Below are 23,258 nucleotides of genomic sequence, written 5' to 3'. Positions count from 1 at the left end.
TGCTGTTCATCAATTTGTGACTCTACATTATTCAAGGATCTTTCATAGGACTATAAAATTCTAGTCAAATCAAGTTCTTAGAATTTCCTGATTTCATATTTTCTACAGTAATTATTTCAGTTTATCAAAAAAGAGCAACTATGTTATAATGAAGAGAGATACCAAGGATAGGTGTTTTTAGCTAAACATTGCTATTGAGATACAACCTACCAGTCACTTCAGATGAACTGCAATGTACAAAAAGGATGAGGTAAAGAGAAGAATAGGTGTTTCAAAGAAGAATACTGTAGTGTAGTGACCCATTGGGAAATTGTATTTAAAATTCTTGTGAGCATTTAATTATAATGACTAGAAGGTAGATTGTTACTAGTACTAAAAGGCTGACAAAAGGGCACTTGAAATGTTGAAGAATAGGCTTTTATATAGGTATTTATACTGAAAAAGGCACTTACAAAAACAGTGGAACAATCCTTAATAGACAAGATGTTTATTATTATCGTTATTGTCATTATTATTCTTGATTCATTATGCCCAAATAAGGAGTGCATTTGAACTTATTAGCACTTTTCTGTGGTTGCTCTTCTTCTCTTCCCAATATCTCTTCATCCTCTTTCTGTGTGTTTTTTAGGTTGTTGAATACATCCTGTATTTAGTCAGGTGGGCTTTACAGAAAATTTGTGTTTGTGAATTAAGTTTCTGAATTTTCTTCTATCTTGAATGGTTTCTTCATTAATGCCAGTTTCATTTACGTCTTCACTGATTTCTTTTAGCCCTTTATTGTGAATTTTTATTGATAAGGCTAAGTTTAAAATTGTTTTTGTGAGCTTGTTATCATTCATTTTATATAAGTGACCATAAAATTGCAATCACCATTTCCTGATTGTATCTGTGATTTTTTCTATAACTTGATAGATTTCATGTGATTTCTTTTTCATTCAAATTCCATTTTTGCATTTTGGTCCTAAGATTTTCCTGAGAATTTTTCTTTCTTGTTTTTCAATCATCTTTATTTGAGATTTGCCACCAATTATAATACTTTCATATGCATAAGTACTTTGTTATAATGTCATAATTTTATATTTTTAATATTGTTCTTGGCTGTTATTTACATTCTGCAGATTAAAGTAAATTTGTATTGTCCCCTTTCCGGGCACGCTCAGTCAGGCAAACACGAGGTACCTTGGGTGTGATACATTCGCAAGACTGATTTTGCTATTTTAGGATGTTTAATAAAATTTATAAAACCATGGGAATACGTGGCAAAGTAGGCTCATGGCATAAATGAAAGAAAAATGTAAAACACTGGTGGACTTTATTACAGCAAAATTTGATCAAGAAATTAACAAACTCTGAAATCTTCAATTTCTGTGGATTTTATACAAATACAAAATTGATTGGACAAAATTTGAGGTATACCTTTTATAGTTGTCCTTGTAGTGGTTAAGGAAAACTCAAATTCAACCATAAATACCTTTCATTAGTTGAAATACTCCATCCTTAGAATAACTAATCAATGTTTCTAACGTTGACAAAAATAATGGCACCATGTGGTCAAATTACATTCTCACATACATCATATCTGAATAAACGGACTTCTCAACCGGTGTCTTGGCTTAAGTTAATATTCTTTGACAGTTGTCAAATGTTGAGATTCCACTTCAATTTAATGGATATTTAATCGCCACTTTATTCTGATTTTTATTGTGTAATTTAATCCTTAAATGTCTTACAACATTTTTGTTAGTATTATTAAGAAGAACCATCCCTAATGCATGATTATTAAACTAGATTATTAGTCTAGTTTAGAACCTTATTCTACCACTGAATAAAGTAAATTACCTCCTTATAAATGATTACATTACTTCTTTCACATGATTTGGTATTTCCTTGGCTGTTCTTTACTTTTCCTAGATCAAAGTATGATTTATTTGGCTATGGGCCGGTTCTACCATCTGCTGGTAAAGTGGCTGGCAGCTGCCCGGGAGGTAAACTGGCTGGAGGTGTAAATCGGCTGGTACTTTGGCTTACGTCCAACCACCTCCGCGCAAGTGCTGGGTAGCTACCCGGAGCTAGACACCGATATACGAAGTTGGCTAAACTGATTTTCAGCAACTTCTCACTTTTGAGTGTGGTGCTATCTATCGTCAGATGCATGAAACTCATTTCGATTGTCTTATTTCCCTGTGCTTGCATCTCTGATTATCACCAAAAAGCCTAATAAGGGGAGTCTTAAGAGTCATGGACAACGATTTATGTCAAGCTTTCGTGATTTTAATCTATGATCTTCAATATCAATACCTAATACCTGTCATGTAAGGCAGGAATTTTGAAAAGTATTCTCGTGGTAGATTGGTCAAGTCGCTCGCTCCGTAATAGAAGGTACGCAGGTTTTCATTGTATTTCTAATTTACATTTTAAAATGTATTTTCGTTCCCTGCCGATGTTCTTAACTCTCTTTTACGCGCTTCCACATACCAGTACGTAGGTATATACACACACACACATCTTCTTTACGGACTTATTGCTTTTGAGCATTCTATCTGCATGCTTCTGTGAATTGATTAAGTATCTCCACGATGCTCAGGTAAATTCTTATCAGGCCCTCGAAGTGGCCGATAAATTACGCGCCGGGTAATTACGATTTATGCTGCCGATAGCGCTACCTGGGGGTGGTCGAACGGAAACATCCTTTTACGTGGAGGGCAAATTACGCGCTACTTTACCAGTAGGTGGTAGAACCGGCCCTATGTTGAATTTAACTGATTGGAAAATAATTAATAACTTTATCACACTATTTTGGTTAAATAGGGTACACAATTCCTAGATTTTCTATCAAAATGATCCTATGTTCAATGGATCTGAACCTTTCACTATGGTAAACACATGGAGTTCAGACAACCAATATGCACAAAACTTCATGAAATGACGTAGAAATATGATCACACATCACCATAAACTACCACTACACATGCATGAACTACGCGACTTTTAAGTGCTTTCCTTTACGTGACTTATGTGTTGATTATTATTATCATAATTATTAGTCTTAATTGTCATTAATTATGGTAGATGATCCTACTTGATTTTCCTCTGCTCACCTTTTACTAGCAAATTTTATGATTAAATGAAATAAGAAATTACTTAGCTGAGATCCTTCATCTATTTCAATAAACTCCTTCATGAATTATTAGGAAGAATTCTAATTCTATAATGCTATCAATAATACTTCTTTTAACCAGGATTAACATTTAATCAATGTACTAATTGTTGAGCCCCTATTTGAATGATTATTAAACCTAACAACTAACTCTTTCTCACATGCCAGTACGTAGTCAAATTATTCTCATTGCTGCCTATATTTTGCCTTCAGTTCATAAAAATGGATTACTACCATTCTGTATATTCCAACAGAGAACTGAGCATTTACGTTTATAGCAATTTCATAAAAAGAATATCATTATGATTATTATTAGTTGAGTTATTAAACCATAGAAAACAGAGGCGAGAAAAGTATTTTGAAGAATAAATGCATCAGGCTTCCTCTGACCACTGTACAGAGGAGACAATATGTTATAACGGATGCGGAGAGGGCAGCCAGGTCAACCAGACTCAAGACTTTTTGGGAGAAGAAAAGGAAGACAAATTTGTTGTAGTCTGATTTAAATGCTCCAATGTGGGTGTAAACTCTGTAAATAAATAATAGGATTAGATTAGAGGAACACTGGCTTAGGAACTCCTCTTTTGAAGTATGCAGTTATCCTAAACATGTGGTCACATTTCAGTATTGAAATATTCCATTAAATTTGAGAATTAGTGATACGACTTGAATTTATTATTAAAAGGGAATTATTATTAATCACTGATGTCCTAGTAGTTCCTTTCTTGAAGGCAGAATTAGCACTCAGATCAAAGATAGATCTACACTATTTAGCCAACACAAAAATAGAGTAAGAAAAGAATCAATATGGTACTACTTCTATTTTAATAGAAAATATATACTCAATTAGAGAAATCATACTTTTATCTGCATAAAGGAAACACATACAGTACAAAATGGTACTTAATTTTAGTTGATGGAGCTAGATTCCCTCTGCCTAGGTTATCAGATTGGCAGACGACCTCATCCTGGGACTTAGAATGCTTCATTGCAGGGGCTGCACAATATCAGATTTAGTTGGCCATGTTGTCTACAAATTCCCTTGCTGTATATCTCGGAGATTGAATCTGGGCTAGTTGAGTTGAGTACATCCCTCGTTGAATTCCTAAAATGGTACTAGTTTCCTCGAAGATTGGTTGCTGAAAACTAACCCAAATATTAGTATGGTGTACACCACAATTGATCCTAGTATAGTTTCTGTTAACGAAATACGGGACTTAACTTGAATTCCCAGAAAGATATTATGTTGCACTGCATTTAGGGGCCTACACCTTATATTACTCATTACACAGACTTCCAGGTTACTAATTGCATAGACTAGAAAACGTTTAACTGACAAATGGAGTTGAGTCCGAGCTCTGCAAAGTTTTCCATATAGGCTGACCTTGCTGATATCATGAGTTAAACACGGTTTCTTCATTTAGTGCTCCACTGAACTGTAGTCATTGTTTGGATAGAACTGTTTTTGTACAATTATTCAGACTTCTATTTCAAAATGACTAGAAATTTATTGCAAGAGAGTTCTAACTAGAACAGTTTCATGGCCGATGACCTTAGGTGTTAGGCCCCTTTAAACAACAAGCATCATTATCATCATCATCATCATCATCATCATCAGTTTCACCGTCACGAAAAAATATTGCCTCGGTAGACATTTTCCCACAGCTTGATAAGAATGTTAATTTCCAACTAAGAGTTATGTAGATCAGAGAGCTTATACAGCTCCTCGCACCGCTTATAAAAACTTTACGTGGTAGGTGTGTCCAAATATTAACACCCCTAGTTTGTTAATATTCCCTATGTAAATGTTTATTGGTGAAATTTATTTTGCCTTGGAATATTCTTGAATCTTTCGATTTGAAAACATAGCTCTGCACAATGTTACCATTATCTTCAGATCACTTGACATGCAGTCGAGGCTCGTACTGGTCGATGTGAGAGAGAGGGAGATAAACAACCTCAACCACTTCCTTCCAACTCCCAGGCCTTTCCTATCCCATCGTTGCCATACGACGTATCCGTGTTGGTGCGACATGATGCCACTAAGCAAAAAAAAAAAAAATGGAGATCCTTCCATGTATCAGTTTTTCTCACATGAGATTTGGAGTCCAGTTTTGGATGCAATTGCATGAAGTTTTTCCAGGGATTGAATTGCTCCTTGCCTATTTTTGGATAGAATTACCAGATCATCTGCAATGGCCAAACATTTGATATGAATTTTATCTTTAACTAGTTTGCCAAAATTAATCCCTTTTGTTTCCCTTTCTCAGGTTGGACTACTTTCTCTGTCACAAAATTAAACAAAAATAATGGAGATAGGCCATCTCCTTGTCTGATCCCTGTCTTAATATATCAAAAGGTTCAGCATTTTCACCTAAGAACTTAACTTACGAGGTAGTGTCAGTGTCTAACCACCAGCACTGCCGCCGCCACCATATGAAACCAAAAGTTTCAGGGTATTAAAAAGTAAAACAGATAAAAAATATCCTCAAAGGAACCCCACTTCTCGGTACTGATTTCATCATAAATCGTATGGTCCTTGGATCAATCATCAGCTTTATTCCTATCACTAATAGGCTAATAAAGCATACACTCTGGAAAATGCTCATGCTCGAATCAACACTGACAATAAGTACAATTCATAAATTGTTGATATTTTCTGGGACAAATTAGATGACATCATCTCCAAAGTTCCAAAGTCTCACACTACAGTTCTCTTGGGTGATTCCAACACCCAAATTGGCAAGAACGGAAGTGCTGTTGTTTATAAATTTCATTTCCGTATTGATAGATATTACTTTACAAAAACAATATAAATATAAGTCACCACCTTATCAATACAAAATTTATTCACATTCAGCTAGTAAATATGGTGAAGACCGGTTTCGACCCCTAGGGGGGTCATCTTCAGTTGACATGCATAAAAGATATTTTACAAAAACATCACATATAATGATTAAAACTTAAATTAAGTCCAACTGATCATAAATGTTGGTATGTATGTCTTGGTACATTTGAGCTATTGTATGTGTCAATCCTAAGTTTCCCAGCATACATTGTCAAGGTAAGTAGTTAACTAATATACATCATCCATGAAATTACATGCTATTTTTCATGTTATCACTATCTAATTTGGGTTGTACAATGTGGAATGAGATATACATACATTTGTGTAAATTAATAGTAGTAAGTTCAGTAATATACATTAAAAATTGGTTCTTAAATTACATTAATTGATTATTGATCAGTCATATGAAAATGTAGAATTATTGGTTTGGACACTTGTGATTAAAATATTAGTATGCAATACCTTGTTGGCATATATCTTAAATACTAAAGTATCAGTTTATAAAGCCTATTATTCTTATTTTATGTCTTGGAATAGGGTTGAACTTTTAGAAAACTATTTGTTTTGTTGAGCATAGGCATTGAATAATCTTGTTAAATTGGACACATAACTAAAACTGTGGTATATATATATATATATATACCTTGTTAAAAATACATTGCATTAACATTATTAATATGTGGTGCTATATATACATTGTTTAGGGTAAAATGGGGTTAACGAAGTTTTCACAACAGTATTCAATGCCTATGCTCAACAAAACAAATAGTTTTCTAAAAGTTCAACCCTATTCCAAGACATAAAATAAGAATAATAGGCTTTATAAACTGATACTTTAGTATTTAAGATATGCCAACAAGGTATTGCATACTAATATTTTAATCACAAGTGTCCAAACCAATAATTCTACATTTTCATATGACTGATCAATAATCAATTAATGTAATTTAAGAACCAATTTTTAATGTATATTACTGAACTTACTACTATTAATTTACACAAATGTATGTATATCCCATTCCACATTGTACAACCCAAATTAGATAGTTGTGTCGGTGCGACGTAAAGCCCCTAGCAAAAAAAAAAAAAAAAAATTAGATAGTGATAACATGAAAAATAGCATGTAATTTCATGGATGATGTATATTAGTTAACTACTTACCTTGACACTGTATGCTGGGATGTTTTTGTAAAATATATCTTTTATGCATGTCAACTGAAGATGACCCCCTAGGGGTCGAAACCGGTCTTGACCATATTTACTAGCTGAATGTGAATAAATTTTGTATTGATAAGGTGGTGACATATTTATATTGTTTTTGTAAAGTAATATCTATCAATATGGAAATGAAACTTATAAACAACAGTAGAAAAGCCAACCAGGCAAGAAAAATAGCACACAGATACCAAAATCTGAAAATTAAGATCACAAATATTGTCAAAAACATCACTTTCTTAAAACAATGTTTACAAAACAATCTAACTCCTAAATTTCTTAGGAAATTTAATAATAAACATGGAAGCACCCATCAAACCCAAAATACACAAAACAAGACAAACCGAATATGGCTTAAGGAAGAAATTAAATTCATGTATAGAAAGAAACAACACCTCAACATACAAATGTATGAAGCACACCTTAAAGCCTCACATGAACTACCACACACATACTGGAACAACTTCCAACAAATAACTAACGAAAAGATAGAAAATATAGCCATACAGAAACAGAACACCCTGAATAAGAAACTTAACGCACTTAAGACACCACTAAACCAAACCAATCATACACAGAATAGACAACACACTACCGTTCTTACTGAAAGCAACCAACATATATTCCATCCGCCACTCAAAAACCTAACTAACACAGTATTCAATGAAAAAGAAACTACTGTACTGAGCAAGGGACCGAAACATAACTGGAAAAACAATTCAATTTTTGAAAACATTACTACTATTATTACTGAAACGGAAGATGCTCTAAATAAAATACCTCAAGAAAAACAAAATGAAATTAGATATGAAATTAAAAAAACACTACTACAATATATCAATAAAATCACCCAAAAACCTCAAAATCAAGAAATCACAAACCAAATACAAATTAAGGTACTCAAAAATAAAATCCAGCAAAATAACTTACTAGTAACAAAGGCAGACAAAGGAAACACTACAGTCATTATGGATAAAGAGGAATATATAACAGAAACAAAAACCTGCTTTCAAGATGAAACTTTTCAAGTTAAGACTAAAGATCCTACTAACAGTATTCAAAAGAACTTAAAAACTCTCCTAAAAAACATCAATTTTCTCTTGAACGAACAGGAAACTACAAAATTAATCACCATGAATCCAGGAATACCTACAGCTAAAGCTTACCCTAAAATCCATAAATCCATAAAGACCCATAATAAACTACAGGCCAAGCCCCATCTATAAATTATCCAAATACATAAAAAAATTCCTCAAAAAACATTATGTCTTTCAAGCAAATAAAACCATAAAAAACTCAATAGAATTTTGCAGCATTACTAAAAATATAAGAATAGAACATTTCTACAAGCTAGCAACATATGATATAACAAACATGTATCGTAATATCATCATCATCATCATCATCATCATCTGTTTACCCTCCAGGTTCGGCTTTTCCCTCGGACTCAGCGAGGGATCCCACCTCTACCGCCTCAAGGGCAGTGTCCTGGAGCTTCAGACTCTTGGTCGGGGATACAACTGGGGAGAATGACCAGTACCTCGCCCAGGCGGCCTCACCTGCTATGCTGAACAGGGGCCTTGTGGAGGGATGGGAAGATTGGAAGGGATAGGCAAGGAAGAGGGAAGGAAGCGGCCGTGGCCTTAAGTTAGGTACCATCCCGGCATTCGCCTGGAGGAGAAGTGGGAAACCACGGAAAACCACTTCCAGGATGGCTGAGGTGGGAATCGAACCCACCTCTACTCAGTTGACCTCCCGAGGCTGAGTGGACCCCGTTCCAGCCCTCATACCACTTTTCAAATTTCGTGGCAGAGCCGGGAATCGAACCCGGACCTCCGGGGGTGGCAGCTAATCACACTAACCACTACACCACAGAGGCGGACGTATCCTAATATACCCACACAAAAAACTATTACTATCATAGAATCCAATCTTTATAACCATAGTAAGCTAAGCAAATTGGAAATAGATGAATTTATAAAACTATTACAATTTGCTATCAATAACAATTATTTCAAGTTCCATGACACTATCTATCAACAGAAAGGATTACCCATGGGATCACCAATATCAGACATAATAGCTGATATATATATGGACTATTTAGAACACCAAGAAATAAAAAAAAATAGGAAATATCATCTATTGGTGCAGGTTTGTCAATGATGCATTCATAATCATGGACAATAGACATACTAATGAAAACATAATCTTAGAACAACTGAATAAAATAGATCCCCATATAAAATTTACCATGGAGACTGAAAATAACAACACCATAAACTACTTGGATATATCCATAACCAGACATAACAACCACCTAACATACAACATATATAGAAAACCTACCCATACATCAAATACAATAAAGATAGACTCCACCCACCCACATACTCACAAGAAAGCTGCATACTATAGTATGATTCACAGAGCATATAACATTCCACTTTCAAAGGAAAATCTAAATAAAGAATTAAACACAATCCACGAAACAGCAAAACAAAACGGATATAAAAGAGAAATGATAAACCGGATCATCAACAAAGTCAAAAACCAACCGAAAACCAAGCTTACCAGAATCACCAAAGATAAAAAAGAATATGCACTGTTTACTTACAACAATAACCATATACATCCCATAACCAATATCTTCAAAAAACAAGGTCTAAAAATAGCATACAAAACTACACGCAATAACACCAACATACTACAAAATTCCAAATCAGTTAACAACATAAATAAATACAACCACTCAGGAGTCTATCGCCTCAAATGCAACGACTGCCGAGCCAGCTATGTAGGGCTTACTGGTAGGAGTTTTTTAATACGATGTAATGAACATGTAAATGCTGTCAAACACAGACACTTCTCAGCTATGGGTCAGCACATTGACGATCAGAAACACAATTTCACGGACATTAATAGTGACATGCAAATCCTCAATATGAATCCAAAAAGTCCCTTGCTCAGTATAATAGAAGAATTTTACATAAATTTAGACAAATACGTCAATCCGAACTCCAACTTAAATGAAAACATAGACAGAAACAATATTCTTTTTCATGCAGTAATTCCTTTACTAAAAGATTACTACCTTAAAAGAATTAATAAACAAAAATCCATACGTTCAAATCAACCGCTCCAAGACCTCCTCCCCTCCAACCCCACTCCCGTTACTAACACTCCACCCATCCCCCCAAACCTCCCCTCTACCGTCGCCAACTACAATCTCAGAGCAACACGCATTAGATCTCAACAGGCAGCTACACAGAGTGCACGGTTCCAACACCTAACGTAAGTGAAACGACATACGATTTACTATCACACTTTCATACCGCACCATTTTCACACTCATTATTTCTACTTCCAGATACTTTGTTTTCACAACATATATGCTTCTACGATAAAATCAACGTGCACCCTACCAGGACGCATAACATTCAACGCGTTCTTACAAATGTCACCAACTCAACATATTACGGCACACGAAAAGAAGAACATGCTCCATCAATAATATTCAAGACTCTTAATAGCTCTAACAACAGTAGCTGCCCAAAATATCGCCAGACATTACAACTAAATATTACCTAAATTGCAAGCAGATTATACAAATACTTATCTAACCGCAATTATGTATATAGTTATATATTTTTACGGACCCATTATATCGGAACATCATAACTAATCAAATACTGTTGTGAAAACTTCGTTAACCCCATTTTACCCTAAACAATGTATATACAGCACCACATATTAATAATGTTAATGCAATGTATTTTTAACAAGGTATATATATACCACTGTTTTAGTTATGTGTCCAATTTAACAAGATTATTCAATGCCTATGCTCAACAAAACAAATAGTTTTCTAAAAGTTCAACCCTATTCCAAGACATAAAATAAGAATAATAGGCTTTATAAACTGATACTTTAGTATTTAAGATATATGCCAACAAGGTATTGCATACTAATATTTTAATCACAAGTGTCCAAACCAATAATTCTACATTTTCATATGACTGATCAATAATCAATTAATGTAATTTAAGAACCAATTTTTAATGTATATTACTGAACTTACTACTATTAATTTACACAAATGTATGTATATCTCATTCCACATTGTACAACCCAAATTAGATAGTGATAACATGAAAAATAGCATGTAATTTCATGGATGATGTATATTAGTTAACTACTTACCTTGACATTGTATGCTGGGAAACTTAGGATTGACACATACAATAGCTCAAATGTACCAAGACATACATACCAACATTTATGATCAGTTGGACTTAATTTAAGTTTTAATCATTATATGTGATGTTTTTGTAAAATATATCTTTTATGCATGTCAACTGAAGATGACCCCCTAGGGGTCGAAACTGGTCTTGACCATATTTACTAGCTGAATGTGAATAAATTTTGTATTGATAAGGTGGTGACTTATATTTATATTGTTTTTGTAAAGAACGGAAGTATCGGAACATAGTTGGTGATTACCTAGCACATCTGAGAATGAATCAAAATGGAGAGCATTTGATTGAAATCTGTGGGTGAAACAAGCTTCTACTGAAATCCACGTTTTTTAAGCACCTTCCATGGAAGCAGAAGACATGGACATCTCCAAACCCATTACTCAGAGCATTCCAACTTGACTACATCGCCATCTCTGCAGGGTCCTCCAAAGAAATTCAGAATCTCAAAGTCCTTCGAAATGTCATCCTTGTCTCTGACCATTACCTCTCCAAAGTAAACATCAAGTTCATCCTGAAATGAAATGAAATGGAGTATGGCTTTTATTGCCGGGAGTGTCCAAGGACATGTTCGGCTCGCCAGGTGCAGGCCTTTCGATTTGACGCGCGTAGGCGACCTGTGCGTCATGATGAGGATGAAATGGTGGTTAAAATTCCTGACTCTGCCGGGAATCGAACCCAGGACCCCTGTGAACAAAGGCCAGCACGCTAACCATTTAGCCATCAGCCGGACAGTTCATCCTGAGAAACACACGGAAAAACTGGCCTCAACAAATTCTTTGATCAGACATCGAGAAACTCAAAGTACTTTAAACTGAATTCTTAGAGCAAATCCCCTCTCTTTCACAAGCAGATCTCGAACAAATGGAATGTTCCCTTGTTCACACAGCTCTTAAAATTGCACCTCAAACGAGGAAACCCAGACACCCATGGTGGAATTTGCAACATGATGTAGTTCTCAGTGACAGACAGCAAGGGTGGCTATTTTGGAAATCTCATAAGTCATAAGACACAGTGGACATATCAGAAGTTCCTTGAAACCCACAAGAATAATGCCCAAATCATTAGGAACACCAAAAGAACTTTCTACAAGAACAAACTGGCCAACAATAAATCCAGTTTTCAGAAGAATAATTCGAGAAATTTCTACTACACATTCAAACGGATGTAGCCAAATACAACCCCCCAAACCTATGTTTCCATGACCCAATCACTAACCAGGTCTCTCACAATGACGGACAAAACTGTCTGATCTTAGCAAAATACTTCGAGTCCCTTCTCAACTGTGATCCACCAAAATCGACTTTTATCCCTAACCTGAATCCAGTTCCAACCAGCCCTGATTCTTTCCCACTAGACATTTCTGAACTTCAAGAGATCATCAATTTTCTCAAAAATAAGAAAGCTCCAGGTGAAGACTCAATGATCGCAGAATACAGGAAATTACTGGATGACAGTACGCTACAACCCCTCCTCCAAACTATCCAACAGATTTGGGTCACAGCTCTTATTCATCCCCTTCATATAAATGGTGATAAATCGGGTGTCAATAATTGCCACGGCATCTCTCTTCCTCCTGTCACTTATAAAATCCTCTCCAAAGTCTTACTCACTAGAACTGTAGAACAACTTGACTCACAAATAGGTGAATATCAAGCCAGCTTCCGAAAATCCAGATCCTGTGCAGAACAGGTTCAGAATCTAAAAATGACTATCGCCTACTTGAAACTCTCAGCTAAACCAATTTCTCATCACTTTTGTAGATTTCCAGAAGGCGCATGACTCGACTGACTCAACAACTCTTTTCCAAGTTCTCCAAGAATTTGGCCTAACAACAAGACCTGGCAGATCATTCAAAGTACACCCACGGTACATCTTCCAAAGTGAAATTCAGATCTGTGATTTCTGAAGCCTTTCAAATCCAAACAGAAATTTGGCAAGGAGATGGACTATCACCACTACTTTTAAACTGTGCTCTCGAGAGGGTCATCCGAGAAAGGAATCATGTTCTCCAATCTAAAGGAATTCCTAATGGAGTTCAAATAGGATGAAATCATAATGGTATCAATATTTATTGCCTTGATTTTGCAGATGACTTAGTTCTCTTTACTTCCTCTCCTGAACTAGCTGCTCAACAAATCAATTACCTGCACAAATGCACAATTAAGATTGGCTTCAAAATCTCCTACACCAAAAACTATTTCATTTCTAACATCATACATGCTCCACCACATTTTCTGACTACCCACAGTAGAATCTTGAAAGTTGAAAATTTCAAATACCTTGGTACATGGGTTGAATCCAATAATTCTCAGAAGTTCACCATCTTAATACATGTTAAGAAGTTTGAAACAGCCTTCTGACTCACTCAAAACATACACAACAAAAAGTCTATCTCTTGAAATGCAAAATTTAGACATTTTCAAACTGTAATTCGACCTGAAGCATTATATGCAGCAGAATGTTTAACACTTCAAACACGTAGCTCGCTTGAAAAACTGGCAATTAAGGGAAGGAGGATTATTTTGGAAATTCTTGGTCCCAACCTCAAAGATTGTGTTAACAGCCTTTGGAGCAACTTAGAAATATACACCCACACTGAAAAGATCTCAAGCTAATTCGGAGAAGGATAACTTTTTATGCTCACCTCTTCAGATTGCCAGCTGAAAGAATCTGTAAACATTTTTTCTCCTACTTCAGAAGTCTCAAAACAATTCCTCCTTGGTTGGTAGAGATAGATAAGGATCTTTTAAAGTATGGCCTCACAGAAACAGATATTCAACTCTGAGAGCACCATTCAAACACAAACTTAGACAGGTTAGACAGGTTCATCAAGAAGTCCCAACTCGACTGAAGCATGTCCATTCTGATGCATGGAAGAAACCACACTCTGAAAGGATGAAAATCTGGTGGGTCCGCAAGAAGACAGACGGTTGAGATCTCGCAGTCCTTAGTGGCCCTAATCAAGAAGAAGAAGAAATAATGATAATAATAATAATAATAATAATAATAATAATAATAATAATAATAATAATAATAATAATAATAATAATAATAATAATAATAATAATAATAATCTTAAGTGAGCTGTTATGCCATATGGAGCTTAATATCTGCTAGCCAATCAGAAACTCTCTTCTCCCCTCCCCCTTGTATTAGGGACTCTGGTAAAACATGTATTATTATTATTATTATTATTATTATTATTATTATTATTATTATTATTATTATTATTATTATTATTATTATTATTATTATTATTATTATTATTAATTTTGTGTGGCTATTTCTAGCCGAGTGCAGCCCTTGTAAGGCAGACCCTCCGATGAGGGTGGGCGGCATCTGCCATATGTAGATAACTGCGTGTTATTGTGGTGGAGGATAGTGTTATGTGTGGTGTGAGTTGCAGGGATGTTGGGGACAGCACAAACACCCAGCCCCCGGGCCATTGGAATTAACCAATGAAGATTAAAATCCCCGACCTGGCCAGGAATCGAACCCGGAACCCTCTGATCCGAAGGTCAGGACGCTGACCATTCAGCCAACGAGTTGGACATTATTATTATTATTATTATTATTATTATTATTATTATTATTATTATTATTATTATTATTATTATTATTATTATTATTATTTCAAATTGCCCAATTGTACTTTCTCTTGAAAACAGTAACTACCACCACCACCACCACCACCACCACCACCACCACCACCACCACCACCACCACCCATTATGATATACTTACAGACACTAAAACATTTACTATAGAGTGACCAACTAAACTTATGGAAACTGCTTTTGACCTTTGCAAACCCATTTATCAGTCCAACCCTGTTACAAAATTATCACTTGCACTTGTGCAGGAGTATGTGCTTAAGCGATATTTTGTGCTTCCTTATGGAGCCTAATATCTGCTAGCCAATCAGAATTCATCTTCTCTCCACCTTGGTTTCATTGAGACAGTTACTGTTGTATTAGGGACTCTGGTGAAATATAATATTTCTGGAACAGCTTCCTGTGATGGAACAGGATGATGTCAGCAAATAGCATAAATTTTACTTGCTCTCCCATCATATACTCTTTGACATTATGTAGAATTCTATTCATGATGATAATGAAGAGTAAGGGGAACTGTACACTTTTCTGTCTTAAGGCTGTCTCAACTCTGAACCATTCAGGGTGGTTTACTTTGGTTCTGACACAGCTTTCACAATTTTGATACTACTATCTGTATTGTTTCATTTTCATTCTCAGTCTGTGCTTGGTCAATGTTTTCTATACCAAATACCTTTGGATACTGTCATTTACCTTTTCTATATCTAGAAAAAAAGTTACCATATCCTTTCCATAATTCTAACTCTTCCATCATTACACATAAAGAAAATACTGAATCAGTTCTGGTGTTCAGTAATTTTTCTCTCTACGCTGTCTCTTATTCATTTATCCAAAGTTCTTTACAGGATCTTAGCTGTATGAGGGATCAGTGTCTCCCCTCTGTAGTTTACACACCACTTCCTGTCTCCTTTCTTATTGGTTTTGGGAGGCACAGTCAATATACCTGCTACCTCTTGTAGCCCCTAACCACACCTTACTAAGTACATAAATAGCAGTACTATACTTCCATCTCGCTTGCTTCTTTCCCACTGTTCCCTTCACCAACTTGTCACTCACATTCTTAACTACTCCAAGAAAGTTTCGAAATGAACCATTCCCAGAACTAATACTTCAAAACTTTCATTTATAAAATGCGCAGTGACAGCTAGGTATGCGTAGATGTCCAAGGATCTGTAGTTAAACAGACAGCGGGACTCGACATTATAAAATATGTTGACAAATGAGTGGCATACACTTTTTATATGCTGCTGGAATGAGGGATGAGGACTTTATTTTTGCATCACACTGACATAGATAGGTCTTATGGAAATAATGGGGATGACAGGATAGGAAAGGGCTAGGAGTGGGAAGGAAGCAACCAAATTGAGGTACAGCCCCAGCCAGCATTTGCCTGGTATGAAAATGGGAAACCATGGAAAACCATCCTCAGGACTGCCAATAGTGGGGTTAGAAGCCATTTTCTCCCAAATATGTGACTCAAACAATGCAGCCACTTGCTCGGTGGAAGTAGTCCTTCTATCAGACAAAATGTAAGCAGAGTTTAATCCAGTATATTCTTCATGCTATTTGTTTTTTATGTCACACCAAAATACACTGGTCTTATGGCGATGATGGATTGGTACAGGACTAGTAAGGAATCCGGTGTGAAAATAGGAAACCACTAAATAAACATTGTCAGGGCTGCCGACAGTGAGATTCGAACCCAACATCTTCCAAATGCAAGCTAACAGCTATGTAATCCAAACTGCATAGCCAACTTGCTCTGTAAATCTAGTAAAAAAGGATAGAAAATCTTCGCCTTCCACCATAGAAAAAGGATGGAAATCTGCAGTAAACATTGTACACTTCACAGAAATCTCTACATAGTTTTCATTGATTTAGAGGAAGCATTTAACCACGTTCCTAGGGAAATCATTTGGACTGCACTGCGATGCCAAAATGTTCCGGAGAAGTATGCAAGGCTGATCTAGGACATGTACGCCTGTCCTTCTACAAAAGTAAAGTCTAGTTCTGGTATCTCTGGGAGTTTCCCTGTTGAGGTTGGGTTCATCAAGGTTCAACTTTGAGCGCAATCTTGTTCAGTATAGTTATTAACTGTCTCACAGAATATTTGATGACACCAACTACCATGGACCCTTCTATACGTAGATGACATCGTCCTAGTTGGTGAAACGCGTGAAGAGGTCGAGGCAGCCTTAGAACTTTGGAGAAAGGCTTTGGAGACAAATGGACTCAGAATAAGCCGTAAAAAGACGGAGTATATGTTCTGTAACTTCACCAAGCCAGAAGTTCTCCACTTAATACAGTTTTCTTTGTGGGTGAACCACTGGCAATGGTGGATAAATTCAAGCACCTGGACTCAATTATTACTACCGATATGACGATTGATGACGTTGCAAAGCATCGCATCAGCATTGGATGGACCAAATGGCGTTTGCTGACACGCGTCTTATGTGACACGAGGATGCCTTTAAAGCTCAAAGGCAAGATATTCAAAACTGTTGTTAGACCTGCCCTCAATTCCGGCTCTGAGTGTTGAACAAGGCAAAAGAAGCATGATCAGCAAATGCCTGTAATGGAAATGCAGATGCTGTGATGGTCAGCGGGTGTCATCCTTTTGGACTGAGTGCGCAGTGAGCATATACGAGGATCATTTAGAAAGGCCCCTATCAGTGAGAAATTTGACGAGTGGCAGTTGCGCTCGTACAAACACGTACAATGTTGAAATGAAGATCATGTCATTAAGAGAGCTCTTCCAGTCTAGGAACCAAGGAGAAGATACGGGCATCTGAGAGCAACATGGTGGCGCCCAGCCGAAAAGGTCTTGAATAGAAATGGTATTCCAGTGGCGGAGACATCCAACCACAGGGAGTACTCTAAGCATCAGAAGAGCCGAACCTGAGTGATACTTGGGAGTGTCCATTCTGGGCACGCATATTGTCAGGAAAGAAGAAGGAAAAAAAAAAAAAAAAATCATAAAAAGTAATGATAGCAACTGCTGCTTCACTGCCCCACAGAATGCAATCGATGACGAAGATTCGGTAGGGACAGATACATGAGATGGCACTTGCAGTGGCTTTTCAGGACCTAATGTTTGAGTCCATAAACATGATTATTATTATTATTATTATTATTATTATTATTATTATTATTATTATTATTATTATTATTATTATTATTATTATTATTATTATTATTATTATTATTATTATTATTATTATTATTATTATTATTTGCCTTTGCTGGCAGGACCTAGTGTTTACAGTGCACTATGTCTTCTGGTATAGGCTAGAGCAATTTTGTTACTTTCATTGATCCGTCTCTGTCTTATCCTTGGCTTTGACTATATGAAAGTGACTGAGGTATGAGCGATGCTAGTAATGCCATTCCTTCTGCAGCCAGTCCCTGCTATGAATGGTGTGAAAAATGTTGCTCATAGGGTCGGTTGGTGCATGCATTTCAGTGGGCTTGGCAGACTGATATGTAATAGCAACTTCTGGCTCGGCGAGGAAAGCAACGGGAAACTACCTCACTCCTCATTTCCCTAGTACGCCTATTCAGTGATGCCTAGGCCATCTATGACAGCTGATGGCAGAGCTGTTGAGGATCCAACCAGTCTTAGGGCTGAAGACTGAACATACATACATTATTATTATTATTATTATTATTATTATTATTATTATTATTATTATTATTATTATTATTATTATTATTATTATTATTATTATTATTATTATTATGTATTTTATCAATAGGCATTCATAATTGAAATAGAGGGTTAAAGGCACTTTGAAAATTACAGTTTGAAATAAATTTATCTAATAAAAGCCTACAAATCCAAGCAACAAAATAAAGTACTCAAAGAGGGAAAAATCTGCCCTCTAATAATGACTTTATATAGCTGATGCCAAAATGTTTTTAAAGTGTTCATAGTAAATTTTAAAATTACTTCTATAGCACCAAAATATTGTTTGATAGAGTTTTATACATATATATGATATTTTAAATCTTCAGGTCAAATTCAGAGTTGTTGAAACAGTCTGTTGACAAGGAAAGGGCAGAAGCAGCATTTCGCTTGTGGAAAGCTGAGAAGGATAAATTATATCAGATAATAAACAATCCCAAAGTAAAGAAGGAAAGAGAAGAGAGGGAAAAGGCTGAGAAAGAAGAAAAGAAGAGAATTGCTGAAGCAGTAAGTAGACTAGTTTCAAATAGCCAAAAGTATCTGGATGGTCTTTTTTTTTAAACTTGTGTCTCTGTTCTTCTCCTTATCTATGTATTAAAAAAGTTTACAAAATACCAGCTTTGTCCAGTCTGTCCATCTGTTCTGCTGGGCCGATATGCTTCATTTGTTTTATTCTCTCCAGAATTACCTGCTGGTGAATCAGACATTTATAGGTCTCTAAGTTCAGTCAACTTTGAGTAATCTTAAAATCACTAAATGACCACTTCAGTAATTGCAAGCAAAGGCTTATCCTAGCTCATAATGCATTCCTTACTTAATGGGTTGCACACAGTTGAGGAGCAGTATCTTTATGTAAAGATATCGGCTAAGCTAAATGATAAAAATGACAGCGACTGTAGGCAAACGTGCAATATCAAGCAAACTTGGTACACATATCACTTAATACTACCTGGAAACAAATAATGTAGGAGTAAGACACACCTAGTCCGTCCCCGCGGTGTAATTGGCAACACGTCCGCCTGCCAGCCGGCAGTCCTGGGTTCGATTCCCAGCCGGGTCACAGGTTTTTAATTGTAAATGATTAATATCCCTAGCCTGGGGACTGGGTGTTTGTGTCGTCCTTAACATTCCTTTCCTCACATTCAACACTTTACACTTCTGCAATTACACTTACATGCAGGTTCCTCTCATATAGTGAAAGCAGTGGCAAAAGATCTACAGAGGTCGACACCACAAACAAATATCATAAAAAGAAAAAAGAAAAGAAAAAGAAGACACACCTAGTACCCCTAGGGATGGAGTGGGGCATGACATGTAAAAATAATTGAAAATGACATAAATATATTAGTGTTGAATCCATAGTTTTCGGGGTCGCTGAGATTAATAATGACATACCAGATGGCATTTAGGTCTAAGCAGTCACCATCAACATGTTCAAAGTGACCGAGATTATGTGTGCATGTTCCAGAATAGCTCTCAACCAAACTTGGTACACATGACTTACTATCTGGAGAAAAATACTGTGGGGGTAAGACACCCGTATCACACCTATGGCTGGGGGTTGGGAGGGAGTGCCATGAAAAAAAATCAAGAATGACTAATATTATTGTCAAATCCATTTTATTTGGCATTGCTGATGTCTGAATGGCCTTTAAGTGCAAGTTCAGCCTCCATCGGCATGAGTGTCAGAAGGGATGAAAAAGAAAATGTCCAAAATGACCAAGATTAGTGCCAAATCCCCAATTGTTGTGTTCAATAGGCTGATTTGTGACAGTCCCAATAACAGTTGAAATCGTATACATCATATCTATAGCATGAAATGTAAATACATACAGTTAAAACTTATTTTTATTAATTTATTTGAAAGGATCAGTATATTAATTCCCAGGCAATGTGGGCTGCCACAAGGGCAAAGTTCCATGCAAAACAAAATATTAAATTAAATTAAACACACAACAGTAACTATAAAGCTGCAAAACAGTGTAACTGGATTAAAGCCACTATATTTATTTAATAAAGTCGAGCTTTCCGCCAAATTGCATTGGCCTTCATCAGGGCATGTGAAGTTCTGCCTCCAACAGTGAGAAAAGAAATTCTTCAAAGGAACGTGGAAGACATGACCGTACTATTGACAGCCTTCCCCACTAACTGGACTCAAGGATCGTCGCGCTGTGCTGTGGTGGTTGGGAGGGAAGTTACTGATTCTCCGCCCTCTGTCGACAGTTTCTTGAGTGTGTCCCGCTGTGCCATGGTGGTGTTATGCATGTATTTCTGCAGTAGAGATCTCCATGTATTTGAAAATATGAAGAGATGATGTTATTAATGAGTTGTTGGAAGAGGATAATCAACAACAACCGTTCCACCTAATTAATACAATATATTTTGCCTTAAGCAAATTTGTAAATTAGTAGTACATGTTTTGTTTAATCTTTCAACATCATCAGCTACAAATATGTTCAGGTGAAAATCTTAAAATGGGGTATAAAGATATGGTCTTCATATATGGTCTCAAAACAGTCTCTAGTACTTAAAACATTGAATATATGATGGACAAGGGAGAGGAAGAAGGTTGGGAGGGGGGGATGTAAGGATCTATCCACTGATTAAAAAAGGTTTGTTCCTTAAAAATTAAACATAACAACATGTCCGAATGTCCATTAAGAGAGTCTTAGAATGAGCCTGTAACCTCAGGTTGTTAAAAGCTAAGATGTATAAAGTGTCCTTGTGTCACCATATCCTTTGACAAGTTGTCAATCGTTTCAAATGAGACTTGTTATATATCATGTGGATTTAAAACTTCATTGAGCAGCTGTTGTGAGACATTATGTAATTGATTGTACTAGTATGGTTGTTGATTTGCTTATTGAAGTGTGCCTTTAATATCCGCTACCTTGGGAGTGGTCTCACATCCCTTGCTCCGGCTTTATGCCTTTATGCTACCCCATCCCTCTCCCCTGTTCATCATATATTCAATGTTTTAAATAGTGAAGAATGTTTTAAGACTATATATGAAGACTATATCTTTATACCCATTTTAAAGATTTTTCATCTAAACATATTTGTAGCTGATGATGTTTGAAGATTAAGTAAAACATGTACTACTAATTTACAAATTTGCTTAAGGCAAAATGTATTGTATTAATTAGGTGGAACAATTGTTGTTGATTATCCATTTATGTTATACATCGATACAGACAATGAGGTTGATTGTTTGCAATTGTTCGAAGAGAGCGACAATGATGTGAACGTTGAGTTACCTGCAGAATTAGAGGTATATGAAGATTCTGATATTGATGAACCATATAATAGTGATCGGAACAGTAATAGTGAGACTTCTTGAGATGACTTTCTTCCTACTGAACTGGATTCCTTTGTTCCTGATGCTTCCTTTGTTGGAAATATTCCCAGTCCTTAGTACTCATGGATAGATAACATTACTTTATGGAATAAGGGGATGATATGAAATGGATGAGATAAAATCACTATATACTGTTACCAGAGTATGTTTGCAAGGGCATCAGCACATGACATCATGCTGATTTACAGATCAGCACACAGAAGTGCCTCGGACTTGACAAGAACAAACAATTCCGCAGCAAGTTCAGACCAGAGATGGGGTGAAATTTGTATTTTGTCCTAAAAGAAAGAACCATATAACTACCTACCTCAAAGTGTGAAAAATGTGAGGTTCTCACATAGGCTGAGTATAAAAGAAGCCTCTTGCTAAGAAAAAAAGCAGAACGCCACCAGCTGGTGAACCCTGAGGTCTGGGCATGCAAAGACCAATACGGGCACCGTGGGATGTAGGGACCTGCATACGACATTACTTTGAAATTATCAGAAACTCTTTTTTGTTACTCTTCAGGTGTTGTCGTATGTGTGTAAAGTTAGAAACCAACTTAGACTCTTCTCACACAACCAAGTAATGATAACATGTTGTATGCCAAGCGACCCCATTTGGGTACATGAGAATAGTGAAGTTTTTGAACTTCACGTTCCCATATGGGGTCGTACGTTCGTTCTAAATCGAGAACTGTGCGAACCCATTTGGGTGCACAGTAAGTATGTGTTTTGAAGCTGTATAAAGTCTCTTCCTGCCATCTGTTGGTCGTCTATTTAAATATGTGCATAGTCCACCTTCCATTTGTCAATTCCTGTTTTGGCGCGACCCCATGTGGGTACGTCAAGAGTGCTTTGTAGGGTGACAAAGTCATTGTCTATCTCACGTACACCGAGCTCGATAGCTGCAGTCGCTTAATTGCGGCCAGTATCCAGTATTCGGGAGATCGTGGGTTCGAGCCCCACTGTCGGCAGCCCTGAAGATGGTTTTTAGTGGTTTCCCATTTTCACACCAGGCAAATGCTGGGGCTGTACCTAATTAAGGCCGCGGCCGCTTCCTTCCCACTCCTAGCTCCTTCCTGTCCCATCGTTGCCATAAGACCTCTCTGTGTCGGTGCGACGTAAAGCAAGTTGCAAAAAT

At 36.4% G+C, this 23,258-nt stretch overlaps 2 protein-coding genes across 4 annotated transcripts in view; one reads left to right on the top strand and one right to left on the bottom strand.

The window, feature by feature from the left end:
• LOC136857125 (uncharacterized) overlaps positions 1–23,258 on the bottom strand; it is a 341,551-nt gene that overhangs the window by 216,414 nt on the left and 101,879 nt on the right. The window lies entirely within an intron of this gene.
• Positions 1–23,258, top strand: part of LOC136857123 (microtubule-associated protein 9) — a 275,941-nt gene that overhangs the window by 235,808 nt on the left and 16,875 nt on the right. For all 3 annotated transcript variants that reach the window (XM_068225067.1, XM_068225065.1, XM_068225066.1), the window contains exon 6: positions 19,108–19,285. In XM_068225067.1, coding sequence (XP_068081168.1) covers positions 19,108–19,285 — 178 coding nt within the window. The remainder of the gene's footprint in view (positions 1–19,107; positions 19,286–23,258) is intronic.

This window comes from Anabrus simplex, chromosome 1 (genome assembly GCF_040414725.1).
Source record: "Anabrus simplex isolate iqAnaSimp1 chromosome 1, ASM4041472v1, whole genome shotgun sequence".
Classification (NCBI taxonomy): domain Eukaryota; kingdom Metazoa; phylum Arthropoda; class Insecta; order Orthoptera; family Tettigoniidae; genus Anabrus; species Anabrus simplex.
The sequence above is the reverse complement of the archived record's forward strand: the minus strand, read 5'-3'. Positions and strand labels throughout refer to the sequence as shown.